Source organism: Balearica regulorum, chromosome 12 (assembly GCF_011004875.1).
Source record: "Balearica regulorum gibbericeps isolate bBalReg1 chromosome 12, bBalReg1.pri, whole genome shotgun sequence".
Classification (NCBI taxonomy): domain Eukaryota; kingdom Metazoa; phylum Chordata; class Aves; order Gruiformes; family Gruidae; genus Balearica; species Balearica regulorum.
Window position 1 is genome coordinate 2,236,826 of NC_046195.1, and position 17,694 is coordinate 2,254,519.

The 17,694-nt window shown below is 58.7% G+C and overlaps 3 protein-coding genes across 6 annotated transcripts in view; 1 reads left to right on the forward strand and 2 right to left on the reverse strand.

Moving 5' to 3' along the window:
* Positions 1-5,630: 5,630 nt before the first annotated feature.
* LOC142603542 (uncharacterized) lies at positions 5,631-7,997 on the forward strand. Its single transcript, XM_075764845.1, has 6 exons — positions 5,631-5,833; positions 5,938-6,170; positions 6,349-6,405; positions 6,842-7,028; positions 7,133-7,362; positions 7,877-7,997. Exons 1-6 carry the CDS (start codon positions 5,659-5,661, stop codon positions 7,895-7,897), a joined length of 903 nt encoding a protein of 300 aa, XP_075620960.1. The 5' UTR covers positions 5,631-5,658; the 3' UTR covers positions 7,898-7,997.
* Positions 7,998-10,937: 2,940 nt separating this feature from the next.
* The window catches only part of B2M (beta-2-microglobulin), a 78,161-nt gene continuing 71,404 nt past the window's right edge, over positions 10,938-17,694 (reverse strand). The window contains exon 5 of the transcript XR_012837492.1: positions 10,938-10,972. The gene's annotated coding sequence lies outside the window, so the exon portion shown is untranslated. The remainder of the gene's footprint in view (positions 10,973-17,694) is intronic.
* LOC142603543 (uncharacterized) lies at positions 13,189-15,093 on the reverse strand. 4 transcript variants are annotated; one of them, XM_075764853.1, is made up of 6 exons: positions 14,648-15,093; positions 14,346-14,420; positions 14,171-14,188; positions 13,716-13,917; positions 13,403-13,635; positions 13,189-13,328 (listed from the first exon to the last, which is right to left on the reverse strand). In XM_075764853.1, exons 1-6 carry the CDS (start codon positions 14,663-14,665, stop codon positions 13,308-13,310), a joined length of 567 nt encoding a protein of 188 aa, XP_075620968.1. In that variant the 5' UTR covers positions 14,666-15,093; the 3' UTR covers positions 13,189-13,307. The 4 variants fall into 4 exon arrangements, with proteins under 4 accessions (XP_075620968.1, XP_075620969.1, XP_075620967.1 ...); XM_075764854.1 differs by lacking the exon at positions 14,346-14,420; XM_075764852.1 differs by lacking the exon at positions 14,346-14,420 and having other exon boundaries at positions 13,716-14,188; positions 14,843-15,093.

The window sequence follows — 17,694 nt, forward strand, 5'->3', positions numbered from 1 at the left end:
GCATCACTGCCTCCATCACTGCAGCGCTGGGGACACCTGGGAGAGAAGACAGGATGTGCTGACACTCGGTTGAGCGGGCGTCGGGGTCCCCTGGGGTGATGGCACCCACCCTGCTGTGCTCACCACCCCGGCCACTGTCTGGGGACCCGTCCATGTTTCAGGGCCACCAGTGCCCTGGGGACAGCAGCAGCATCGCTGACCCACTGGCTCATCCCCCATCCCCAGTGGCTTGGGCACAGCTTGGGTCTCCATGGTTGGGGAAACCCTCCAAGAAGGGGCCATCTCCTCTAGGTGCTGAGCACCCATGGGTGCTGAGGAAAAGGCAGGGCGTGCCGGATTTGGCCCTGCTGTGCCAGGGCTGAGACGGGGGGTGTGGGGTGCTGGCACTTACCTGCCTGGAGCTGCTCACCTGGAGGGACAAAGACCCGGCGTCAGCACTGGTGGCATCAGGGAGATGGGACCGAGGGCACCAGTGTCATGGCTCAGCCCCTGCCCGGACTGCTGCCATCCCCCTGCCCGAGCCCCTGGCCGGGGTCCCTGTGCCAGCACCCCCAAACCTGTCGCACCCAGGAGCCCAGCCAGTGCCGGGGCTGGAGGAACGGCCTGTCCCGGGCTTGCAGGGTCTGCCCCAGGGTGCTCACGTGTGGGGACAGGGGATAGAGCGAGCCTGGGACCCTGCTGGCACCCATCCCCTGCTGGCACCCAAGTGGAAGGTGCAAAGTCCTGCCCGGAAGGTGCAAAGTCCTGCCCCTGGGGAGGAACAAGCCCAGGCACCAGGACACGCTGGGGGCAGTGGGGTGACCAGCTGGAAAGCAGCTTGGCAGAAAAGGCCCTGGGGGTTCTGGGGGACACCAGGTTCACCATGAACCATCAATGTGCTCTTGGGGCACAGCGAAGGCCAACAGCATCCTGGGCTGCATTAGGAGGAACGTTGCCAGAAGGTCAAGGGTGGTGATTTTTGCCCTCTGCTCAGCACTGGCAAGGCCACCCCTGGAATGCTGGGTCCTGTGCTGGGCTCTCCAGTCCAAGAGAGACATGGACATTCTGGAGAGAGACCAACGAAGGCCATCAAAGGTCTAGAGCGTCTCATGTATGAAGAGAAGCTGGGAGAGCTGGGGTTATTCAACCCAGAGAAGAAAAGGCTCAGGGAGATCTTATCAGCATGTATCAACACCTGATGGGGGGAGTAAAGGAGATGGAGCCAGGGTGTGTTCTTGGTGGTGCCCAGTGCCAGGACCAGAGGCAATGGGCATGGATGGAAACACAGGAGGTTCCCTCTGAATTTCAGAAAAGAGTTTTTCGCTGTGGGGGTGACCACCCCCTGGCACAGGTCACCCAGGGATGTTCTGGAGCCTCCATCCCTGGTGGTATTCAAAAGTCGTCTGGACATGGTCCTGGGCAAGGAGCTCTAGGTTGAGGTTGGACCAGATGACCTCCAGAAGTGCCTCCAACCTCAACTGTTCCATGATCCTTTGAAAATATTCCTCCATGAGGATTATTTAGAGCCGCTTCGGGTCCCTCACTGGGCTTTCTTTCAGGGACTCTCGCAGTTCCCACACTCATGTGAGAGTTTCTGGGAGGCTTCGCTCCCACCAAAGGGGAAGTTTGATTCCCCAGCAAGCAGAAAACATCCCCGTGGCTTCTAAGGGGAAGGGAGCAAAACCAAGGCGGCGGGTGCCTGATGAGGCTGGGGCTGGAGGAAGGTCTCTTGGAGGCTGGTGGGAGGTCATTGCATGACACTCCCCTCGGTGGGCCAAGGTCAACTGTATCAGGTTTAACAGGCCAAGTGCCAGGTCCTGCACTTGGGTCACAACAACCCCAGACATTGCCACAGGCTTGGCGGAAGAGTGACTGGAAAGCTGCTCGGCGGAAAAGGCCGCGGGGTGCTGGCTGACAGCCGACTGAACGTGAGCCAGCAGTGTGCCCAGGTGGCCAAGCAGGCCAACAGCGTCCTGGCTTGTATCAGGCATAGTGTGGCCAGCAGGACCAGGGCAGTGACTGTCTCCCTCGAGGCTGCACCTCGAGTGCTGTGTTCAGTTTTAGGCCCCTCAGTACAAGAAGGACATTGAGGTGTCCCGAGAAGAGCAACCAAGTGGTGAAGGGTCTGGAGCACAAGTCTGATGCGGAGCAGCTGAAGGAGCTGGGGTTCCTGGAGAAGAGCCTGGAGAAGAGGAGTCTGAGGGGAGACCTGATCGCTCTCTACAACTACCTGAAAGGAGGTTGCAGTGAGGTGGGGGTCGGCCTCTTCTCCCAAGTGACTGGCGATAGGACCAAAGGAAATGGCCTCAAGTTGCGCTAGGGCAGGTTTAGATTGGATATTGGGAAATATGTCTTCACCGAAAGAGTGGTCAGGCATTGGAACAGGCTGCCCAGAGAGGTGGTGGAGACACCGTCCCTGGAGGTGTTCAAAAAAGGTGTAGACATGGCACTTCGGGACATGGTTTACTAGGCATGGTGGTGTTGAGCTGACGGCAGGACTTGATGATCTTAGAAGTCTTTTCCAAGTTTAATGATTCTATGATTCTATGACTGTGGTGTCTGGGAAGGGCAGAGTCCCTGGGAGGGCCGGGGAGTGCCCAAAGACGACTGGTGTCTCCAGAAGGTTTGGGGTCTCTGGGAGGGTTTTGGGGTCCCCAGGAAGGCTGTGGTGTCTCCAGGAGGGCTGGAGTCCCCAAACATGACCGGGGTCTCTACGAGAGCTGCAGGGTCCCTAAGGAGGTCTGAGACCCAAGCAGGGACGGGATCCCCAGGAGGGCTGTGGGGTCCCTGGAAGGGAGGGGTCCCCAGGAGGCATGGGGTTCCCAGGGGGCTGGGGTCCCTGGGAGGGTTGTGGGGTCCTGAGAAGGGCTGTGTCCTCAGGAGGGATGGGGTTCCCATGAAGGCTGTTGGGGTGCCCAGGAGGTTTTGGATCCTCAGAGAGGGCTGGTGTCTCCAGAAGGGCTATGGTCCCCAGAAAGGACTGGGGACCTCAGGAGGGCTGGGGCGTCTAGGAGGTTGCAGGGTCCCTGGGAGGCTTGGGAATCCCCAGGAGGGCAGCGCTGGTGGGGGACCCATCCACATGGGGTGGGAATCCACATGGCAGGGCAGGGGGTCGGGGCACCATGTCCCCCTTTTGGGGCTACCTGCAGGTGACCCACCCCGCCGTTGCAGAGGAGCAGCCACACTGTGTGAGGGGTGGGGACCGTTGCATCCCCCTGAGGATGATCCCTCCGCTGAACCACAGAGGAGCCTCAGCATCGCCCACGCACCCCAGCGCAGCATCACAGGGAAGGTGGGGTGAGTGTGGGTGAGTGTGTGTGTCCCTGCTTTCTACTTATTTGCAGCATGCTAATTAAAAGCTGTAAAAAAATTGACCACGTGAAATGCGTCTGTTTACCCCGCTGCCTCACTCCTGTGTGCGGGGTGAGAGAGCTGCCCGCTGGAGCCAAGCTCTGCCCTCCCTCAGACACAAACAGGGACAGCCACCAGACAAAACCCGAGGCCAAGGGGACCCTGGACCCTCCCCCTGCCTGGCAGAAGGCAGTCGCTTAAAAGGAAGGAGGGAGCGGAGGCAGGTCCACGCTGGGCGTGGCAGGCGAACCTTCTCCTCCTCACCCGCCTCGCCTTCCCAAATGCCTCAGTACAAGAGCTACGAGGCTCTGGCTGTGGAAGGCCCCTCAAAGGAGGACATTGAACAAGTGAAACTAATTAGTGTAGAACAATTTTAAAACAGAATATATAACTTCCTTGTGATTACGCATTGGGGTGCGTACATCCAAGCTGCTCTGTGGGTCGGTGGAGGGATCATCCTCAGGGGGATGCAACGGTCCCCACCCCTCACACAATGTGGCTGCTCCTCTGCAACGGCGGGGTGGGTCACCTGCAGGTAGCCCCAAAAGGGGGACATGGTGCCCCGACCACCTGCCCTGCCCTTCCCACCCCATGCGGATGGGTCCTCTGCCAGCACTGCCCTCTTGGGGATCCCCAAGCCTCTTGGGGACCCTGCACCCTCCTAGACACCCCAGCCCTCCTGAGGTCCCCAGTCTTTTTTGGGGACCGTAGCCCTTCTGGAAACACCAGCCCCCTCTGTGGATCCCAACCCTCCTGGGGACATTGATGGTTCATGGTGAACCTGGTATCCCCCAGAACCCCCAGGGCCTTTTCTGCCAAACTGCTTTCCAGCTGGTCACCCCACTGCCCCCAGCGTGTCCTGGTGCCTGGGCTTGTTCCTCCCCAGGGGCAGGACTTTGCACCTTCCACTTGGGTGCCAGCAGAGGATGGGTGCCAGCAGGGTCCCAGGCTCGCTCTATCCCCTCTCCCCACACGTGAGCACCCTGGGGCAGACCCTGCAAGCCCGGGACAGGCCGTTCCTCCAGCCCCAGCACTGGCTGGGCTCCTGGGTGCGACAGGTTTGGGGGTGCTGGCACGGGGACCCCGGCCTGGGGCTCGGGCGGGGGATGGCAGCAGTCCGGGCAGGGGCTGAGCCATGACACTGGTGCCCTCGGTCCCATCTCCCTGATGCCACCGGTGCTGACGCCGGGTCTTTGTCCCTCCAGGTGAGCAGCTCCAGGCAGGTAAAGTGCCAGCACCCCACACCCCCCGTCTCAGCCCTGGCACAGCAGGGCCAAATCCGGCACGCCCTGCCTTTTCCTCAGCACCCATGGGTGCTCAGCACCTAGAGGAGATGGCCCCTTCTCGGAGGGTTTCCCCAACCATGGAGACCCAAGCTGTGCCCAAGCCACTGGGGATGGGGGATGAGCCAGTGGGTCAGCGATGCTGCCGCTGTCCCCAGGGCACCGGTGGCCCTGAAACATGGACGGGTCCCCAGACAGTGCCCAGGGTGGTGAGCACAGCAGGGTGGGTGCCACCACCCCAGGGGACCCCGATGCCCGCTCAACCAAGCATCAGCACATCCTGTCTTTTCTCCCAGGTGTCCCCAGCGCTGCAGTGATGGAGGCAGTGATGTGCCTGCGGGACATGCGGGGCCGGAACATCCTTTCCTGGTGGTCTGACCTTGAACCGACGGTTTTGCTCTCCCTCTTGCCCAACAGTAAATGTTTGCATGGAGAGCCTGTGCTGACCTGTTATGACTTCTGCTGCTTTTACTTTTGATTTCCCTTTCCCAGAAGCTGCCGGACAGACCTCCCATTCCTGCCTCCCTCAAAGGCAGTGGCCGTCTTTTCTCCCTGCAGCAGCCCGGTTCTGTCCCCGGATCCGGCCCAGAGAAAAAAATCAATAACTGGAGCGGTAGCGCGGTAAGGATGCTCCCATCTTCACACCCCGTTGCAGGCAGCTGTTTGCATCGCTGTTGCAGTGTGACAGGGAGGGGGAGGATGAAAGGGACTTGTCCCGGGACGCCTCCAGCTCAAAGAAGCTGGGAAGGACGAGTGACTTTTGCCTGAGCCAAGCCCTTGTGCCTGGCAGGAGCCATCACGGGCAGGGTGTGATGGCAGGGTGGGACACTGCCCTCTCTGTGTGGGCAGGACGGCACGAGCATGGCGCTGACACCCCGTTTCTGTTCCTCTCTCCTTGCAGATGTCGAGCAGCGTTGTAAGTAGGAGATTGGCGAGAGCTTCGCCAGCAGCGTGGGGGGCTCGGGGGGCACTGGGGGTGTGATGGGGCTGGTTGTGCCGTCTCCTCACCTTCCCTCCCTGGCGTCGTTGGCAGAGGGATTAAAAGATGATCAAGTTTGTGCTGTCTGGCTCCAAGGAGTTCTTCGAGGAGGTGTCAGAGCAGAATTTGCAGCCTGGGGACATGTTGCTCTTCCCCTTTCTAAGGACAACTGGTGTCAACAGCAACATCTTCCAACATGCAGCCATCTACTTTGGGGACGGAGAAGTCATACATTTCCAGGGTAAGCACCTGACCCCCTGCTCCCGTTTGGGATGTGGTGGTGGCCAAAATGCCGACAGCAGTGCGGTGGCTGGGCCAGGGCAATGGGTGGCTCTCATTTTCCAGGCATGAGCCGTTTCTGGAGTACAGGTCGGATCAGCAAGGAAGGCTTTGAAGCCATGAAAAAGGAGAGGGGGAAATGCCGGATTCTACGGAAAAAAGGTGGGATCAACCTCGATGACTTCCATCGTAAAGTCAGGGAGGCGATGAAAAGCGAAGTCAGTTATAACTTGTGCAGAAACAACTGCATCCACTTCGCCCTCTACCTCCTGGACATGGCGGAATTCTACATGAAACTGGTGAGCCTGGAGCTGGGTGTCACGGGTGTGGTGGGACAGGTCCTGCACCCACAGCCAGCCCTGCCTTTGCATCCAGACCCGATTCCCCCGTGGGCTGGCCCGTGGGTGGTGGGGACAGCAGGGGAGACAGCTGTGGGGACAGCCAAGTCCCCTGCACATGGACAGCTTTCTCTTGCAGGTGGAAGTCCAAAATGAAGATGACAGCAGCAGCAGTAGGGACGTGAGTATCCCCAGTGTCATCCCTTCCGTGCAGGGTCCCCGGAAGGAGTGTGGAGTCTGGGAAGGGGAGGGTCCCTGGGAGGGCTGGGGATTCCCCAAAGAAGACTGGTGTCTGCAGGAGCTTTGGGGTCTCTGGGAGGCTTCAGAGTCCCCAGGAAGGCTGTGGGGTCTCCAGGAGGGCTGGAGTCCCCAAACATGACCGTGGTCTCCAGGGGATCTACGGGGTCCCTAAGGAGGTCTGAGACTTAAGCAGGGCTGCGATCCCCAGGACAGCACGAGCACGGCGCTGACACTCCGTTTCTGTTTCTTTCTCCTTGCAGATGTTCACCCTTGTTGTAAGTAGGAGATTGGCGAGATCTTTGCCCACAGCGTGGGGGGCTCGGGGGACATTTAGGGGGTGATGGGGGTGGCTGTGCCGCCTCCTCACCTTCCCTCCCTGCTGTGGTTGGCAGAGGGATTATAAGATGATCAAGTTTGTGCTGTCTGGGGACAAGGAGTTCTTTGAGGAGGTGTCAGAGAGCAATCTGCAGCCTGGAGATATCATGCTTGTCCCCTATCTCAATGTGCCTGCCATCATCAGCAACATCTTCAAACATGCAGCCATCTACTGTGGGGACGGAGAGGTCATCCACTTCCAGGGTAAGCGCCTGACCCCCTGATCCTGTTTGGGATGTGGTGGTGGCCAAAATGCAGCCGGCAGTGCGGTGGCTGGGGCAGGGCAATGGGTGGCTCTTGTTTTCCAGGCACGGCCCTTTTCTGGAATAGGGGTCGGATCAGCAAGGAAGGCTTCGAAGCCATGAAGGAGAGGGGGAAATGCCAGGTTCTGCGGAAAAAAGGTGGGATCGACGTCAATGACTTCTGTTGTAAAGTCAGGAAGGTGATGAACAGTGAAGCCAACTATGACTTGTACACAAACAACTGCATCCACTTTGCCCTCTACCTCCTGGACATGGCAGAATTCTACATGCCACTGGTGAGCCTGGAGGAGTTCTGAGAGCCAAGCAGGGCTGGGATCCCCAGGAGGGCTGTGGGGTCCCTGGGAGGGAGGGGTCCCCATGAGGGATGGGGTTCCAAAGGGGGCTGGGGTCCCTGGGAGGGCTGTGCGGTCCTGAGCAGGGCTGTGTCCCCAGGAGGGATGGGGTTCCCAGGAGGGCTGTTGGGGTGCGCAGGAGGGTTGGGGTCCTGAGGAGGGCTGGGGTCCCCAGGAGGGCTGCAGGTTCTGGGATGGATGGGGTCCCCAGGAGGGTTGGGGTCCCCAGAGGGGGCTGGTGTCTCTAGAAGGTCGACAGTCCCCAAAAGGGATTGGGGACCTCAAGAGGGCTGGGGTTTCTGGGAGGGTGCAGGGTCCCCAAGAGGTGTGGGGGTCCCCAAGAGGGCAGTGCTGGCAGGGGACCCATCTGCATGGGGCAGGAAGGGCAGGGCAGGGGGTCGGGGGACCATGTCCCCCTTTCGGGGCCACCTGCAGCCCACCCATCCTGCTGTTGCAGACGAGCAGCCACACTGTGTGAGGGGTGGGGACCGTTGCATCCCCCTGAGGATGATCCCTCCACCGTCCCACAGAGGACCCTCAGCATTGCCCCACGCACCCCAACACATCGTCACAGCGAAGGTGTGGGGAGGGTGTGTGTGCATGCGCATGTGCATTTGCTTTCTGCTTGCCAGTACTCAATTGCAGTGCGCTAATTAAAAGCTGTAAATAAAACTTTCCACATGAGATGTGTCTGTTTTCCCCCACTGCCTCACTCCCGTGTGAGAGAGCTGCCTGCTGGAGCCAAGCTCTGCCCTCCCTCAGACACAAACAGGGACAGCCACCAGACAAAACCCGAGGCCAAGGGGACCCTGGACCCTCCCCCTGCCCGGCAGAAGGCAGTCGCTTAAAAGGAAGGAGGGAGCGGAGGCAGGTCCACGCTGGGCGTGGCAGGCGAACCTTCTCCTCCTCACCCGCCTCGCCTTCCCAAATGTCTCAGTACAAGAGCTACGAGGCTCTGGCTGTGGAAGGCCCCTCAAAGAACATGGACGACAGTCGAGCTACACCAGAGGTAGCAGCACATCTCTGAGCAATGGGCTGAGGGCTCTCGCCAGCACCCCATCCCTCTGACCTGGGTACGTCGTCCCACAACTTGTCGCAGGCAAGTCTGATGTTTTCCCTCTCCCCCTTCAAGCCTAGTTTAAAGCTCTGTCAATGAGCCCCGCTATCTCCTGGGCAAAGGCCCTTTTTCCCCTTTGAGAGGTGAGTCCCATCAGAGTTCATCAAGCCTGGTGCCGCGTAGGCCATCCCATGGTCAAATACCCCAAAGGCGTGGCAGTGACCTCAGCCACAAAGCCATGCGTTTATGGACTGTGTCCGCCTCTTGCTCCCAACATCACTGCCCGCAACTGGAAGGAGGGAGGAAAATACTACCTGCTCTCCAGATCCCCCTCAGTGACCATCCCAAGAGCCTGAAGTCCCTTTCGACTGCTTTTGCATTACATGTCATGGCTTTGTCCCCACCCACGTGGAGGAGCAGCAGTGGGCAGTAGTCAGAGGGCCGTACCAGGCCGGGGAGTTTCCTCGTCATGTCCTTAACATGGGCCCCGGGGAGGCAGCAGACGTCTCTGAGAGGAGGGCCTGCCCTGCATGTCAGGCCGTCTGTGCCCCTCCGAAGGGAGTCCCTGCAACTATAACCCACCCTTTCTTCTTTGTGGGGGTGGTCACAGCAGGGGGTGTGGGCCTTTTGGGCCTAGGTGCTACCTCTGGTGTAGCTCAACTGTCGTCCATGTTGAATCAAAAAAATTCACTCAATAGCCAACGTGAGTATGAAGCAGGTATCCCTTATTGCAGCACTGGGAGTTGCAAGGGGATATTTCTGCGACCGTGCGTCTCGATGAGAAACAAATCATATGTGATTTATATTACAAAAGAGTTACATATTCATTAGGTTTCCGATAAATCTAATACATATTCATTATTATCCCGGGAACTCATGAATATATGCTAATGTCCTGATACGCCTGTGCAGTTTCTTCCTTGGGTGGTCGTCATCTTCCTCTTTCTCCTCTTCTTCACTGTACACAGTTGGGTGACCTCTTCTTTGTTATCTCCATTTTGCAAGCTCAGCAACCTTGTTATCCATCCTGCCCAGATGGTCCCAGGCTTGTTGGCATATTGGGCCCCCTTTATCAGGGTGCCGCAAACTTTGTGTCTTTTTCTAGTTCATACCCAGGGACTGTTCCCTAATTTACGGCTTCTCTTATCCTGTTTCTACAGACCAACTATTTTATTAATTGTTTCCTTTCGTACTGGAGCACGAGACAGGCGAAGCCTGAGTTTGCAGGGCCTGATTCAAGTGTTGCCAACTTACATATTCTGTTTTAAAATTGTTCTACGCTAATTAGTTTCCCTTATTCAATGTCCTCCTTTGAGGGGCCTTCCACAGCCAGAGCCTCGTAGCTCTTGTACTGAGCCACTTGGGAAGGCGAGGCGGGTGGGGAGGAGAAGGTTCGCCTGCCACGCCCAGCGTGGACCTGCCTCCGCTCCCTCCTTCCTTTTAAGCGACTGCCTTCTGCCGGGCAGGGGGAGGGTCCAGGGTCCCCTTGGCCTCGGGTTTTGTCTGGTGGCTGTCCCTGTTTGTGTCTGAGGGAGGGCAGAGCTTGGCTCCAGCGGGCAGCTCTCTCACCCCGCACACAGGAGTGAGGCAGCGGGGTAAACAGACGCATTTCACGTGGTCAATTTTTTTACAGCTTTTAATTAGCATGCTGCAAATAAGTAGAAAGCAGGGACACACACACTCACCCACACTCACCCCACCTTCCCTGTGATGCTGCGCTGGGGTGCGTGGGCGATGCTGAGGCTCCTCTGTGGTTCAGCGGAGGGATCATCCTCAGGGGGATGCAACGGTCCCCACCCCTCACACAGTGTGGCTGCTCCTCTGCAACGGCGGGGTGGGTCACCTGCAGGTAGCCCCAAAAGGGGGACATGGTGCCCCGACCCCCTGCCCTGCCATGTGGATTCCCACCCCATGTGGATGGGTCCCCCACCAGCGCTGCCCTCCTGGGGATTCCCAAGCCTCCCAGGGACCCTGCAACCTCCTAGACGCCCCAGCCCTCCTGAGGTCCCCAGTCCTTTCTGGGGACCATAGCCCTTCTGGAGACACCAGCCCTCTCTGAGGATCCAAAACCTCCTGGGCACCCCAACAGCCTTCATGGGAACCCCATCCCTCCTGAGGACACAGCCCTTCTCAGGACCCCACAACCCTCCCAGGGACCCCAGCCCCCTGGGAACCCCATGCCTCCTGGGGACCCCTCCCTTCCAGGGACCCCACAGCCCTCCTGGGGATCCCGTCCCTGCTTGGGTCTCAGACCTCCTTAGGGACCCTGCAGCTCTCGTAGAGACCCCGGTCATGTTTGGGGACTCCAGCCCTCCTGGAGACACCACAGCCTTCCTGGGGACCCCAAAACCCTCCCAGAGACCCCAAACCTTCTGGAGACACCAGTCGTCTTTGGGCACTCCCCGGCCCTCCCAGGGACTCTGCCCTTCCCAGACACCACAGTCATAGAATCATAGAATCATTAAACTTGGAAAAGACTTCTAAGATCATCAAGTCCTGCCGTCAGCTCAACACCACCATGCCTAGTAAACCATGTCCCGAAGTGCCATGTCTACACCTTTTTTGAACACCTCCAGGGACGGTGTCTCCACCACCTCTCTGGGCAGCCTGTTCCAATGCCTGACCACTCTTTCGGTGAAGACATATTTCCCAATATCCAATCTAAACCTGCCCTAGCGCAACTTGAGGCCATTTCCTTTGGTCCTATCGCCAGTCACTTGGGAGAAGAGGCCGACCCCCACCTCACTGCAACCTCCTTTCAGGTAGTTGTAGAGAGCGATCAGGTCTCCCCTCAGACTCCTCTTCTCCAGGCTCTTCTCCAGGAACCCCAGCTCCTTCAGCTGCTCCGCATCAGACTTGTGCTCCAGACCCTTCACCACTTGGTTGCTCTTCTCGGGACACCTCAATGTCCTTCTTGTACTGAGGGGCCTAAAACTGAACACAGCACTCGAGGTGCAGCCTCAAGGGAGACAGTCACTGCCCTGGTCCTGCTGGCCACACTATGCCTGATACAAGCCAGGACGCTGTTGGCCTGCTTGGCCACCTGGGCACACTGCTGGCTCACGTTCAGTCGGCTGTCAGCCAGCACCCCGCGGCCTTTTCCGCCGAGCAGCTTTCCAGTCACTCTTCCGCCAAGCCTGTGGCAATGTCTGGGGTTGTTGTGACCCAAGTGCAGGACCTGGCACTTGGCCTGTTAAACCTGATACAGTTGACCTTGGCCCATCGAGGGGAGTGTCATGCAATGACCTCCCACCAGCCTCCAAGAGACCTTCCTCCAGCCCCAGCCTCATCAGGCACCCGCCGCCTTGGTTTTGCTCCCTTCCCCTTAGAAGCCACGGGGATGTTTTCTGCTTGCTGGGGAATCAAACTTCCCCTCTGGTGGGAGCGAAGCCTCCCAGAAACTCTCACATGAGTGTGGGAACTGCGAGAGTCCCTGAAAGAAAGCCCAGTGAGGGACCCGAAGCGGCTCTAAATAATCCTCATGGAGGAATATTTTCAAAGGATCATGGAACAGTTGAGGTTGGAGGCACTTCTGGAGGTCATCTGGTCCAACCTCAACCTAGAGCTCCTTGCCCAGGACCATGTCCAGACGACTTTTGAATACCACCAGGGATGGAGGCTCCAGAACATCCCTGGGTGACCTGTGCCAGGGGGTGGTCACCCCCACAGCGAAAAACTCTTTTCTGAAATTCAGAGGGAACCTCCTGTGTTTCCATCCATGCCCATTGCCTCTGGTCCTGGCACTGGGCACCACCAAGAACACACCCTGGCTCCATCTCCTTTACTGCCCCCATCAGGTGTTGATACATGCTGATAAGATCTCCCTGAGCCTTTTCTTCTCTGGGTTGATTAACCCCAGCTCTCCCAGCTTCTCTTCATACATGAGACGCTCTAGACCTTTGATGGCCTTCGTTGGTCTCTCTCCAGTAAGCCCATGTCTCTCTTGGACTGGAGAGCCCAGCACAGGACCCAGCATTCCAGGGGTGGCCTCGCCAGTGCTGAGCAGAGGGCAAAAATCACCACCCTTGACCTTCTGGCAACGTTCCTCCTAATGCAGCCCAGGATGCTGTTGGCCTTCGCTGTGCCCCAAGAGCACATTGATGGTTCATGGTGAACCTGGTGTCCCCCAGAACCCCCAGGGCCTTTTCTGCCAAGCTGCTTTCCAGCTGGTCACCCCACTGCCCCCAGCGTGTCCTGGTGCCTGGGCTTGTTCCTCCCCAGGGGCAGGACTTTGCACCTTCCCCTTCTTGGGGACTTCATGAGGTTCCTGTTGGCCCATTTCTCCAGCTTGTCCAGGTCCCTCGGGCTGCCAGCATGACCCTCTGGAGCATCAGCCACCCCTCCCGGCTTGGTACCTCAGCAAACTCGCTGAGGCTACGCTCTGCCCTGGCAACTGGACCAGTAACGAAGATGTTGACCAGGACTGGACCCAGTATTGACCCATGGGGGTACGTCACTGGTGAGTGGCCTCCAGCTGGCCCTAGTCCAGCCGTTTGGCCAGTTTTCCCCCCAGCAGCCCAGGGACTTCTTTATTTTGATGCTCAAAATCAAATGCTGGCAACGAAAGAGGCTTTTCTTTGCCTGAGGAGGCCAGAGGCAGAAAAGAGGGGCCACTGCCTTCGAGGGAGGCAGCAAGGGGGGGCTGACCGGCAGCTTCTGGGAAAGCGGAAGCAAAAGTGAAACCGAAAAAAATCACACCGGGTCGGCACAGGTGCTCTGTGCAAACATTTACTGTTGTGCAAGAGGGAGAGCAAAGCTGTTGGCGCAAGGCCGGTCCCCTGGGGAAGGATGTTCCGGCCCCGCGTGTCCCACGGGCGCATCGTCGCCTCCATCACTGCAGCGCTGGGGACACCTGGGAGAGAAGACGGGCCGTGGTGATGCCTGGTCAGAGCGAGTGTTGGGGTCCCCTGGGATGGTGGCACCCACTGTGATGGTGGCGAGCTGGCCCAGTCCCAGCAGGGCGAGGGCAAAGTGGACACAGTTGCAGGTGACAGCGTCGTACTCCACCACCTGGTCCATGGCTGCCCGGATCCGCTGCTGCAGGGCAGCCACATCCAGCCCTCCCTTCCTCCGCAGCACTTTTGCTGGGCCCCGCGTCCGCAGGAGGTGGCTCTTGCTGTGCTTGGCCACGATCCCTGATGGGGACGTCTCGGAGCTGCCTGCAGGGCGGAGGGGATGCTGTACCCCATTTCCCTTCCAGGGGGATGTCCCCATGCTGTGACCACCTCCTGGGGCTCACCTTCCAGGTGGATGATCTCCCCGTCACCACAGTAGACACCGACATGGGCACCGCACCAGCCAGGGCCCCCCGAGGTCAGCGGGAAGAGGAAGAGGTCCCCCGGCTGGGGCTCAGCCACCCCATCAGGGACCATGTCGAAGTTCTGGCCAAGCAGCTCCTCGCAGAGGAAGAACGCTGCTGTGCTCGCCACCCCGGCCACTGTCTGGGGACCCGTCCATGTTTCAGGGCCACCGGTGCCCTGGGGACAGCGGCAGCATCGCTGACCCACTGGCTCATCCCCCATCCCCAGTGGCTTGGGCACAGCTTGGGTCTCCATGGTTGGGGAAACCCTCCGAGAAGGGGCCATCTCCTCTAGGTGCTGAGCACCCATGGGTGCTGAGGAAAAGGCAGGGCGTGCCGGATTTGGCCCTGCTGTGCCAGGGCTGAGACGGGGGGTGTGGGGTGCTGGCACTTACCTGCCTGGAGCTGCTCACCTGGAGGGACAAAGACCCGGCGTCAGCACTGGTGGCATCAGGGAGATGGGACCGAGGGCACCAGTGTCATGGCTCAGCCCCTGCCCGGACTGCTGCCATCCCCCTGCCCGAGCCCCTGGCCGGGGTCCCTGTGCCAGCACCCCCAAACCTGTCGCACCCAGGAGCCCAGCCAGTGCCGGGGCTGGAGGAACGGCCTGTCCCGGGCTTGCAGGGTCTGCCCCAGGGTGCTCACCTGTAGGGAGAGGGGATAGAGCGAGCCTGGGACCCTGCTGGCACCCATCCCCTGCTCACACCCACCCATAAAAAAACCACAACATCCTCCCAGGACCCCGTCACCCCTGCACTCCCAGACTCGGCAACAGGCAGGTCCCAGCCATGGGGTCTCTCGGCGCTGGGTGCCATGGCAGAGGGGGGGAACCGCCTGGGTGTGGGTCCCCTCCCCATCGGGTCCCCCGTTACCTGGGTGAGGAGGTTCATCTGCAAGGAGAAAGCATGATGTCCAGATAGCTGAGGACACGGGTCCGTGCCCAGCCCCACCTGGGGGACCTCTCTGTCCCCAAATGGTTGTGCTGCCACGTCGCCCTGCCAAAACCCAAGCCACGGCCTTGGGCACCGTGCCAGCCCTGGCACTCGTGCTGTGCCCAGCTCCCTCACCTTGGGGACACCTCCGAGGTCCCCTCACTCCACCGTGGTCCCCAAGCAGCTGCTGCTCCAACCGTGGCCGCAGGTCAGGACTTCAGCCTGCCTTGCTGAGCACTGCAGTGGCTCTTGGCACCTGCATATGCCTCCGCCCGTGCCCAGGAATGTGCCCGGACCACACCGACTGGCCCCACCGTGGCATTGAACCCGTCCCGTCCCAGCACCGTGGGGCCAGTCCCAGGGGGACAAATCCAGCCTGGTGTGGCATTTCACCAATGAACCCCTTGGGTCCCCCCACGATGGACCCATAGCTGCTGGCTACTGGGCTGGTGTCAAAACGGCGCTTGGTGCCAAAACACCTCTTGCCCTGAAGGTGGCCCAAGGCACAGCCACCACCCTGTCCCCAGCCCCATGTCCCCGGGGCAGTGTGTGCCAGGGTTCAATTCCAGAGCCACATGAAACTTTAATCTTTATGCCGGGGGTCAACGAAGGCTTTGGCAGGGCATGGAGGTGGTGATGTGGGAGCTGTCACCCTCTATCATCAGGAGACCTCCACGGCATCATTTGTCAATGAGCCTCCAATAATAGATGATAGAATATATTTATATATACAATATATTGTATATATTGCAATATATTATATGTATCATAGAACCATAGTATCACAGACTGGTGTGTGCTGGAAGGGACCTCAAAGCCCATCTATTTCCAAGTCCCCCTGCCATGGGCAGGGACACCCTCCAGTAGCCCAGGTTGCCCAAAGCCCCATCCAACCTGGCCTTGAACACTGCCAGGGAGCCAGGGGCAGCCACAGCTTCTCTGGGCAACCTGTGCCAGGGCCTCAGCACCCTCACGGGGAAGGATTTCTTCCTAATATCTAATCTAAATCTACCTTCTTTTAGTTTAAACCCATTCCCCCTTGCCCTGTCACTCTTGTGTAAGCATTCCCTCTCTACCTTTCCTGTAGCCCCTTTAGGGACTGGAGGGTGTCTGAGGTCTCCCTGGAGCCTTCTCTTCTCCAGGCTGAACAACCCCAACTCTCTCAGACCCTCTTAGCACCTAGGAGAGGTGCTCCAGCCTTCGGATTTTCTTTGTGGCCCTCCTCTGGACTCACTCCAACAGCTCCATGTCCAGAGCTGGACGCAGCACTGCAGGGGGGTCTCACCAGAGCGGAGCAGAGGGGCAGAATCCCTTCCTCCCACCTGCTGGTCACGCTGCTGGGGATGCAGCCCAGACACGGTTGGCTTTCTGGGCTGCTAATGCCAATTGTCAGCTCATGTTGAGGTTGTTGCCCCCCAACACCCCCAGGTCCTTCTCCTCAGGGCTGCTCTCAATCCATTCCTCACCCAGCCTGTAGTTGGGATTGGGATTGCGCTGACCCACGTGCAGGACCTTGCACTTACCCTTGTGGAACTTCATGCGGTTTGCACGGGCCCACCTCTCCAGCCTGTCCAGGTCCCTCTGGATGGCAACCCTTCCCTTCAGTGTGTTGACCACCCACACAGCTTGGTGTCATCAGCAAACTTGCTGAGAGTGCACTCGAGTGTAGTAGTACAGACTAGTACAGACTGCCCTTGCACAAGTCTAGGTAGATGACATCTGTCTCTCTTCCCTTGTCCATCAATGCTGTACCCTCATCATAGAAGGCCACCAAATTTGTCAGGCATGATTTGCCCTTAGTGAAGCCATGTTGGCTGTCACCAGTCACCTCCTTATTGTCCATGTGCCTGAGCATAGTTTCCAGGAGGATCTGCTCCATCATCTTGCCAGGCACAGAGGTGAGACTGACCGGCCTGTAGATCCCCAGGTCTTCCTTTTTTCCCTTCTTAAAAATGGGGGTTATGTTTCCCCTTTTCCATTCAGTGGGAACTTCACCGGACTGCCACAACTTCTCAAACATGATTCAGAGAGGCTTGGCCACTTTATCTGCCGATTCCCTCAGGACACACGGATGCATCTCATCACGTCCTATGGACTTGTGCACCTTCAGGTTCCTGAAGGTCCTGATCTTCTCCTACAGTGAGTGGTTCTTCATTCCCCCAGTCCCTGACTTTGCCTTCTGCGACTTGAGCGGTGTGGCTCAAGCACTTGCCGGTGAAGACTGTGGAAAAAAAAGTCGTTGAGTACCTCAGCCTTCTCCATATCCTGGGTAACTTCCTGGATTGCTTGTGCCCTGCTGTGTTGTCCCTCCAACAGATATTGGGGTGACTGAAGTCCCCCATGAGGACCAGGGCTTGTGAATGTGAGGCTGCTCCTATCTGTCTATAGTGAACCTCATCCGCTCGGTCTCCCTGGTGAGGTGGCCTGTAGCAGACCCCCACTATGATGTCCCCTGCCCCTGCGCTCCCTTTAATCCTGACCCATAAGCTCTCGGTCGGCTCCTCATCCATCCCCAGGGGAGCTCCATGCACCCCTTCCACGTCTGCCCTGCCTGTCCTTCCTAAAGAGCCTGTATCCTTCCATCCCAACACTCCAGTCAGAGGAGCCATCCCACCACGTCTCCATAATGCCAGCAAAGTCACAGCCCTGCAGGCGTGCGCACGTCTCCAACTCCTCTTGTTTGTTCCGTGTGCTACGTGCATTTGCATAGAGGCATTCCAGCTGGGTCCCAATGGGTTGACTGAGTGGCTGCAGTGGCTGGAATTCCTTTGACGTATTTTCCCCGTGTCTCCCTGTTGGTTCCCGTTGCCTCAGGAGCCCCTGGCTCGTCTCCTCCAGGCTTCAAGCGTGCTGCAGTGTGTCCAGCACGTCTCTGAGCAACAGGCTGAGGGCCCTCGCCAGCACCCCATCCCTCCGACCTGGGTACGTCATCCCACAACTTGTCGCAGGCAAGTCTGATATTATCCCCCTCCCCCTTCGAGCCTAGT

Bases quoted from the DNA above. Each gene is read 5' to 3' on its own strand.
- LOC142603543 (XM_075764852.1), bottom strand. From the start codon at position 14,085: ATGGGTGCTCAGCACCTAGAGGAGATGGCCCCTTCTCGGAGGGTTTCC. The intron at 13,636-13,715 runs GTGAGCCCCAGG...TCCGCCCTGCAG, and splicing joins GGAGATCATCCACCTGGAAG to GCAGCTCCGAGACGTCCCCA. The intron at 13,329-13,402 runs GTGGGTGCCACC...CTTCTCTCCCAG, and splicing joins GCCAGCTCGCCACCATCACA to GTGTCCCCAGCGCTGCAGTG.
- LOC142603542 (XM_075764845.1), top strand. From the start codon at position 5,659: ATGATCAAGTTTGTGCTGTCTGGCTCCAAGGAGTTCTTCGAGGAGGTG. The intron at 6,406-6,841 runs GTCATCCCTTCC...TGTGGTTGGCAG, and splicing joins GGGACGTGAGTATCCCCAGT to AGGGATTATAAGATGATCAA. The intron at 7,363-7,876 runs GTGAGCCTGGAG...CTGCTGTTGCAG, and splicing joins CAGAATTCTACATGCCACTG to ACGAGCAGCCACACTGTGTG.